Below are 10,035 nucleotides of genomic sequence, written 5' to 3'. Positions count from 1 at the left end.
TAGAACTATTTTTAGATTAAAATAGAAGTTATCATCGATCGATTTTTGCCACTGATGGAAATTGTAATGGATTTTGACATGAATATTGTGATAGAAAAATGTTTCGTTTGAACTGAGCAAATACAATAATATCAAAATGTTTCATCCAATTCACATGCATTATTTGAAATATTGCCTATACAACTAGTGCGTTCAAAGACGTAAAAATATGAATGGCATAAAAACCCAAATCAAAAATATTCTGAAAAAAATATCGGACAATAAATTAAATATGTTTTCTTCCTTAGAATGAAGCCAAGCTCAGGTATTTTGTTATCATTAGAAGTCAAATTAATGTTTTGGTACCCAAAAACTGACTACTGACATCATACTGAAGATTTCCCTTGTTGTCCACTACCGTTACAGAATATAACTAAGAAAAGCCGCCGGACTTCTATGAACCCTAGTAATCCTGAGTGGACCTATACGCACAAAATATCACTATAGTCCAAAGTTGAGCTATGAGCAAGCCTGTAATTGTACCATGGCGATGCCGAATTATATTCTGTGACATTTCAAAAACACAAACAAAAACATCATTCATATAATTGACCATTTTTATCGAGACTAACTAATTGAAATCAACAGCAGCAAAAGTTGAAGATTATATACAGTTAAACGGCGACTTTCTAAACATTTGTGTCGAAACTTAAAGTTTACAAATATATAAAATGTTTTACAATTTATGCCTATATAACGATGAAAGATAAAGTAAAAATAGGTTAGTTATCCTAAATTGAAGTAGCATATGGCGATGATCACAGATGACTATGTCCTAGATGAAAAGAAATATATCCATGAGATGTAACAAATCAACTTTTGTTACAAATACTTTTTCAACGATTCGCAAGTAATATAACGAGAGCAATCACCTCAAGTAAATTGAAAACGAAAAATGTCGCGAAGAAAATTTTGTCCATTTTTTCAGCTACCTCCTGCCATATATTTCCTTCCTCCGATTCAACATTCTGCTCCTGTATATACCCGACCGCGCGTGAGTTCTGTACACACCTAGTCTTGGAACTTTGGCCATCAATGTCGTCGCCACCCTTTAGAGTTTTGTTCATGAATGGGTAATTTTGAGGTCTACCTTCTAACCCTATATTATCAATAACTGCATTCGTGTTGCGAATACCGTTGTGTTTCAAAACAATCTTTGGTGTTAGCGTGCAGAACAGATGACGAAGAAGAGATTTCCACCAAACGATGATCATAGTGCTTTGGGTATAGTATACAGACGCAGTCAGTATTGTAAGAACCACACATAATCCACTTAAAGTCAGCTGTGCATTGATGTACACCTCAAAAACAGACATTGTCACAGACGACGAAGGAATACTGTTACTTAAGCCAGATAGCAGAAACATGAAGGTGAGAAAAATTGATATGGCAAGTCCAGTCTTTTCACCACTTGAAGTAGGCATACAAAAACAGAAGCAGTTGATGAAGGATAATATCACTATCGGCAGAATGATTGTTAAACATTTCCTGTGCCATCTTCTTCTTAATTCAATGGTGTAAAATATTTGGGTAAAATTGTAACCTTCAAACAGAAGAACATATTTTGTCACTTTCGTGCCGCTCAGTTCCCACTCTCCATTCGGTTGGTACATGTCGGTATTGATGGCGTACGTCAATGGATCTAAAGACTGTTTAGAATCGTTCAGATACCATTTCGCTAAGACAACCTGGCATGCTTGGCTATCGAAAGGATAGTATGTTATGTCAAAGGTGCAGCTCGTTTCTGTATCCCGCCCCGGCCACCAGATCAGTGTTCCATCAGCTGTTAGCTCGATTTTTTCACTTAACCCGTCAGTTTGAAGTTTATTATCCCCTCTAGCGTTTGCAATAATTAAATCCGGAGACCAAACACTATTTAGTGGAATGTTCAAACCATCTAAGCCTCCGTAGTGATCAGGGTCCCATTGCAGCATCCTATTTCTCCACAATATATTCCAGAACATATTACAGCGGAGTACTTGCGTAGTAACGTCAAAGGAGTGTATTCCAACCAAGTAAAAATCCACTGTTACTTCTACAACTTCCGATAAGTTCGTTACAGGGCGCATATCAGCGGCATCGAAAGCTGGTTCCAAGTCTTGGTAAAGACGCTTAGTATCATCAATAGTATTTGCATACCCTAAACAAAGAATTTGTAAAAGAATGAGTAAGCAAGCTGACATCTTGATATAAAATCGTCAGTACAATTCTAATTCCGGGAAACGATGAAATAACTTCAACTTAGTGTGCGTCTGTCCCTCGCGCAATTACGAGTATCGTCTAGACCTGATGATTGTCTATCATTGTTAATATCATATTTACATACCAACTCCCTGTTGTCATGTAGAATATACAGGGAACGTTTGCCACACTAGCATTATAATTAAGTACGGGTATCGCATCGATGTAAAGAGTTATAAAAAAAATTCTGCTTCTAGCAATTCAGTCCTTTTTTCATGATAACCCAACGTACGGAATCCATCGTTCTATTTGATGTCCTACTTAGAGTTATGAGCTAAGTAGTGTTAATATGAAACCCATTAAGTAATCAATACAAAATTGTATTATCAGGAATTGATCAGTAAATACATACAAAAGGAGACAGCTAACATATTGTGTAATCTTATTTGTTTTAGAATACAGTCGTAAAAAGCATTTAGGCATATTAAACGTTTAAATGCTTTCAATACTACGCTTTGCACATTACCATTGATTGACATGAAGGACTGCATAGGAACATGAGGACGGTTTTAGTTATGCCATTTTCTGCATAACTTTTTCTGCAATTTTTGAAAACACATGAAAGCTTCCATATAATGCCGAAATTCAACGCACCAAGATATAAGCAAATTGGATTACGTTCGAACAAACCACCTTTATGCTATGGTTACAATGATCGGCCGATATCCGGGGATAGGTGGTAATCGGGAGTACACTGCTGGTTTGCGTCATTTTTCCGACATCGGACAACACTGATCAAAAAATTGTCACACATCATTTACTAAAAATGAGATGAAAACATCAATGTTGGTATAGAGTTTTTTTCTGAACATAAGATTTTTCTGACCAAACGTAGCAGACACGACTGAACTACCTCTAAACCATGAACTTCGTGAATATAAAAGACCACATCCAATTCATAGCAAGGAGCTTATGGCCTTAAACATTCCAAATGATCAGGTCACGAGGCTATTAGGTTGCAGCATCAGCAACCTGTTTATAACCTCCTTCAACACGTACAGTCGGGTAATGTTACCACCAGAAGACAACCTAGCGAAGTATTGTAAACATTCACAACCAGGAAGTTGATCGTCTGACAAAAGGTCACATTGTTCTTCACCATAGCATATTGCTTATCCAGCCAGAAGAAACATGTAGGAACTGGTACTTAGATGATTTCGTAGAACTCGTTGAGACAAGATGAAAAAGCAGTCAGGTAAAACGGACAGGGATAAGTTTGGGGAAGTCAATAAGCCGCATCGACAGGGAAAACACCGATGTTGTCATTGATATATTTCCTGAAACTTCTAAGCCAATATCTTCTGCAAAGTAAGATACATTTCAGAACTAACTATTTAAGTCCTCATCACCAGGGGAAACACATATTAGCTGGGATTAGGATCATTTCGTAGAACTCGTTTAGCTAACCCATCCAGGAGAAACACAATCGTGAGAAGTAATGAAATTGAGACTGGGAAAATGCCATGGAACTTGTCCAGTGTACTTCTCGGTAGTTGATATACTGCGAATGCAAAAAATATCATATGTGGGTTCGGTTCGGTTGGCTCGGCCCTGCCGGGCGTCACAGTTTCACATTTATGTTTGTGGTTGGTCAGAGAGACTGGGAAAGTGATGCTTTCGAGGAACTCGTTCAGATCAAGCATCGACAGGACAATACAGACGCCGAGATAAAGATGATTTCGTAGATTTTGTTAAACCGGAATTTTCAGCAGAAACACGAAGATTGAGAAAGCGATTATTTTCTGGAATGCATTTCCAAGAGAAACACACTGGATGAGAAAGCAAAGAATTTGTAGATATGCTGAAAGTAAGAAGATTTTGTTGAATCTGTTAAGCCTGCATCGATAGAAGAAACGTGGATGTTGTGAAAGAAATATTTCCTTAAATCATGAAGCCAAAACAACGTTTAGACTGCATTGCAACAAAGATGCTGAAAGGAAAATAATTTCGTTGATCAGATTTTGACAACATCGTCAACAGAAAAACCGAGGATGAGAGTGAAAATATTTTTTTGGAATGACAATGAAAAGGAAATAACTCTATCTATATTTCATATCATTATTAATACAATGCTATTGTATATAGGATTACAATAAACATACATATGACAACATATTAAATATTTGCATGATGGCGGAGAACACAGATAATGGAATACAACAAAAAATATCATATACATTACAAAAACATGTGTTAATATTAATAAGTTTGTCATGAGAAAACAAGAAACAAAATATATGTGTGTCATACAGTTACAGTTAATTTACATGCAGTTAATGTAAATGTTAATTGCAGTTTTCAAACTACATGAATTAATAACATAGAAAAGACAATAAGTACTGGTAATGAGAGATCTTGTGTGCAATTTGCTACGATAAGTTTGTGTTCAATACATATATTATATAAATAAACTTAGTAGTACTTTCCTTCTAGCCGTTGCCTGAATTGAATATTTACCAAAATTTCTTCAACTTTTTACATGGGTACTACAAAACAATTCAATCATCTTGAAAACAGATGGTCGACGATAAAAGTATAGTTTTAAGTATTTTACCCTTAAATCTAAAAATCTTGGACATAATAAAATAAAATGGGCTTCATCTTCAACCTCATGGCTATCACAACAATACACAACCATTGTGGTCTAGGGATACCGATGTATCTACCAGTTTCAACGTTCAAAGAATGGGCACTTCATCTGTACTTGGATATAATTCGATTTATTTTGAAAGTCAATGGTTTCTTGTGTATGTACCTTCTGTTTGCGTGTCCATATGCCAAGGACAATATTTTCGCGCATGCGTATACGAAAATAATTATCGACTTTATTTTGGCAGTTTTATAAATTGTTTTCATCAATTCATTTTTTGATATTTTTTTGGCTAGGCTAGGTCTGGTGTGCTAAATTGACGAAAAGTTGCTAATTTCAAATATACAAAGAGGATCTCGTAACTTGTTCTGTTAATCTAAAACGAAGTAATACACAATCCTCAGCGACCCAGTATGATGAAACAGAACAATATATCCCACCAGCAAGTGTGTTATTGAATACATACCTTATCCTGAAACAAATCACACAGAAAGTTCAAAGGGGAGACTGGCCATATAAACATGTTCTTGTGGGTATAGTCTGTGATTATTAGCTGAAGTCAGACAAACATGTATAGCTAGAACAGTCGTCCAGGAGGCCAATGTATACCTTCAGAACAGGAAAGACTAAAGCGCCAAAAATAACTAGTACGCTATTGGCACCGAGTATGGACACGCTTAAAATAATAAATAATTCAATACAGAGTAGACGAAACTGAATTAGATGAAATTATATTACGATCATGACACTTACACATTTACTTTCGTTTTCGAAGAATTGCAGTTTTATAATTTTGCATTACTGTCCTTTCAGCAGCATAGTTCTGAAATGGACATATGTTAAAGCACTGAAACAAATAGATCTTTAAAAGGCTTGTGGCTACGACAATATTTCTGCTGCTATTTTTAAAGAGTGTGCCGAAGAGTTATGTGTACCACTGTGCAACATGTTTAATCGTTCACTGAACGAGGCCATTTTCCCGACTGTTTCTAGAAGAGCTTTTTCAAATCAGGTAAACGTAATGACGTTTCTAATTACAGAAATGTGTCGTTACTTCCAATTTTATGTTTAGTTTTTGAAAAACAAAAAAGACAGTATTCTAAATTGGTTTACATCCTATATAAAAGGTATATTCCAGCGGATTACTGTAAAAGGGCCAAAATCCAGTTGGTGTGATGTAGCTTCAGGCGTGTCCCAAGACTCGATACTTGGTCCTAAAGTTTTAGTTGTTTTTATCAACAATCTGCCTTCTATTTTAATTTTCCAAATCTCTTTGACCATGTAAAAGTTTGAAGCTGGTGTCAGTTTTAAGGTCTTTGTATATCATTCTTATGAACAGTCAGTTAGAATACTGCTGTTTCCTTACCAAATATATTTAATTTATAATTTAGAAGTTGCCCAACGAAATATTTTGATGTTTTTACATTTGTAAAACCCACATTGATAACAATTCTAGGTCTTACGCTGACATCTGTAAATATTTTTATTAACCTAGCTTAGAAGCCAGACAATTTTAGATATAGGTTTCCTTTTTAAATGTGTCAATAGTGCTTTTAATTGTTCTTACCTAGACAACCAATTCTTATGTGTGACGTTTTATATTTATGTTAAATGTATTTATTTTGTTATCCATTCTCTAAATGGACCTTTTATTCTGTTGAATTGGAAATAAATAAATACAAGAGATCCCAGAGGGATCTTGGCGCCCATTAAAGAATGATCTATGTCTGACAATGGAAAGAGGGATTTTTTTTCTGCTTTTCAAACTTTTACTACATATTGGGTACTTCAATTATCAAAATCCAAGATGGCTGCTTGTCGGCCGTCTTGTTGACCGATCGGTACAAAATGCAATGTGCAATATGCACAACTAGACCCCTTGGGGAACCTGCGCATGAAATTTGAGACAGATCTCTTCAGTACTTTCTGAGAAATATCAGTAACAAACTTTCATTGTCAAAATCAAAGATAGCGGCCTGTCGGTCATGTTAACCGATCGGTCCAGAAAAGCTATATGCACAACTAGGGCCCTAGGGGAACCTGCACATGAAATCTGAGAAGGATCCCTTCAGTATTTTCTGAGAAAAAGCGGTAACAAACTTTAACTTTCAAAATTAAAGATGACGGTCTGTCGGTCATGTTGTTAACCGATCGGTCCAAAAATGCAATATGCACAACTAGATCCCTAGGGGAACCTGCACATGAAATTTGAGACAGATCCCTTCAGTACTTTCTGAGAAAAAGCGGTAACAAACTTTAACTATCAAAATCCAAGATAGCGGTCTGTCGACCATCTTGTCGACCGATGGGTCCCAAAATACAATATGCACAATAAGAGCCCTATGGAAACATACATGTGAAATTTGAGAAGGATCCCTTCAGCCCTTTCTGAGAAATAGCGGTAACATGAAATGTTAACGGACTGACGGACCACAGACAACGGACGAAAAGCGATTTGAATAGCCCACCATCTGATGATGGTGGGCTAAAAAAACTTGACATTGTTGTCGAAGATGATGAAAGGAAGGTGCTATGTTGGAACAACCTTTGTGCTGCAAGTAGTAGATACGTGTGGAAAACTCTCTTGCCAGTAACGAGTGAAAGAAATACAAATATAACACACATAATCAATTCAAAGAACGATGGTTTATGATAAATGCTAGATAAGATTTGCACGTCAAATAAATTTGTGGTCAAATGTTGACATGAAAAACATTTTGTTTCATGAACCAATTTTCGTTTCAATCGTTTGAACACTCACAATTAAACGACTTAACATAGTTTATTATCTTTTGTTCTGCTTTATTAGCATTTCAAAGTTGACTACCAAAATTACATTTACAACAAAAAATACATACAATATTAAAGGAAATATCTTATTCAGAAATGTTGTGTTCGAATCCTTTTGGAAGAGCAATTTCTTTAGACAGCAAACATTTTATGTTTCTAAATTGTAACGTTTTCTTCTTTTAGAATGGTGCCCTGTAGCGCTTATTTATCTTCAATTATCACGGTTGTCAGTAGGACGTTACTAAGATTTACCGAGATTAACAATCTGAAATCCCAATAGCCGTTGGATATAAGTAAATAGGTGTTTTCGAAAAGCATCACCAACAGTTTGATGATACATTATATTGTTAACTTTAAGGAAAACGCATGCATCGATAATCAAAATGCCATTATCGGTCATTTGTTTATCAAAATGATACCACATATAGAAGTTCACAGTTACAAAAAAACATATTAAATACCAAATACCAAATTGACTAAAGGAAAACAACTTTTCTTTAACAAGAAATAAAGACATTGTGAACACATTTGAAATGCTTTGAATACAGATCTATCACTTACTCAGACTGAAGTTGTTTTCATTGACAATGGCCTTTCATTCAAGCATGCCAAAGTCCCAATATCAGGTATCTACGTTTCTTATTTACTGATAATAAGTTGTTCAAGATTTTAGTCTATTTGACCTTTTCTACCTTGAAATAAGGCCGAAAGCATACATTTGAACAAGTATCTAGGCCTCTTAAAGTTATGTGTGCCGTAACTGGGCGAATATTTTGACATGCTAAATTTTCTTCAGTTATCATTGAAAGCCATTAGGTTTGATGAACTAAGCTGTGAAAGTCATCGACATGGACAGACAAGCCTTATACATATTAAGAATCAAACATACCTCCAAAATCACTTTAAAATTGTTAATAACACTGTAAAAACGTGGCGTGAAATTGCATACAACAAATTGGCTTCATGATTTGACTGTATGTACTTATTACCAAAATTAAATTTCAGCTCTTATTGGTACTTCTAAAATTAATTCCTATGGATTGTAAGCATTGATACTCTCAAAATGTTGGTAACTTTTGGTGCTGAATAACATATTTAAAGTTCTCCTTGATTCGTGAGTATGAAAATTACAGCACATATAACTTTATATCATTACAGGAAGTCATTGACTAAATTGGAACATTTAACACCATCGTCGGAGACCCACGGGTGATCGCACTACACTACGATACACTTATCACGTGGTCAGAGTAGCGTACCCAGCATGGTACAGACTCAATATTTCATCCCTAGGCCTACAATTATTCAAAAGAAATCGTTTATAGGTTTAAGCCCGTTGGACCCTTGTGACTTTGATTGAAAGCCAATGTAATTCCTTTGAGCAAACTTTGAAGGCTTTCATCCCGATATGATAAATATTAGTTATCTATGTCGTTTAGTTATTAACAAGATATCATTTTAAAATGTTTGTCTATTTGACCCATGGTGCCTGGAATTAACGTCAAGGTCATTCAATTGAACGAACTTTATCCCTTTTTGCCCTTTATCCCATTATGACACAGTACCAATATCAAGTATCTAGGCTTCATAGTTATTGACCACAAGGTTTTTTTTTAATGAAATTGACCTATTTTTGCCTCCTGTGACTGTATATGACCGCAGTCATTCAATTAAACTTCATAGACCAATCTTTCATTTCAGATAACCACATTTGTACACTTTTCAAGTAAATGCATTTACTTTTTATGCTTATAAAACGATGAACAGCAAAGTACAAAATATGCATGTTACCCGGAATTACATCAGTATAACTCATGACTTATTACAACACAAAATATAAAAATATACACCCATTTCAACATTTAGCAAGTAATGTAAACAGGACTATCAACTCAAGGGAATTGAAAACGATAAATGTTATAAACAACATTTTGTCTATTCGTTCAGCTATATCCTGACATGTATTTTCTTCCTCAAAGACATCATTCTGGTCTTGTATATACTCGACCGCGCATGAATTCTGTACAAATCCAGCCTCAGGACTCTGGTCATTAAATGTATCAATACGGTCACCCCTCCTGAGAGTTTTCTTCATGCATGGGTTATTGTTAGGTCTACCTTCCAATTTAATATCGTTAATCAATGATTCCGTGTTGCGAATACTGTTGTGTTTCATAACTGTACTGCCCGAGGGATTGATACAGACACTCTTTGGTGTTGAAATGCAGAACAGATGACGTAGAAGAGATTTACAGCAAGAGATGGTCGTGGTACTTTTGGTATAATACACAGACACAGTCAGTATTGTAAGAACCACACATAATCCACTTAAAGTCAGCTGTGCATTGATGTACACCTCAAAAACAGACATTGTC

General features: G+C 35.5%; 1 protein-coding gene across 1 annotated transcript in view; it reads right to left on the bottom strand.

Annotated features, from left to right (window-relative positions):
* Positions 1-875: 875 nt before the first annotated feature.
* Positions 876-10,035, bottom strand: part of LOC138322216 (uncharacterized) — a 33,225-nt gene continuing 24,065 nt past the window's right edge. The window contains exon 4 of the mRNA XM_069266263.1: positions 876-2,179. Coding sequence (XP_069122364.1) covers positions 876-2,179 — 1,304 coding nt within the window. The remainder of the gene's footprint in view (positions 2,180-10,035) is intronic.

The sequence above is a fragment of the Argopecten irradians genome, chromosome 4 (assembly GCF_041381155.1).
Source record: "Argopecten irradians isolate NY chromosome 4, Ai_NY, whole genome shotgun sequence".
In the NCBI taxonomy this organism is placed as follows: domain Eukaryota; kingdom Metazoa; phylum Mollusca; class Bivalvia; order Pectinida; family Pectinidae; genus Argopecten; species Argopecten irradians.
Note: the sequence above shows the minus strand (reverse complement) of the source record. Positions and strands in the feature narration are given on the sequence as shown.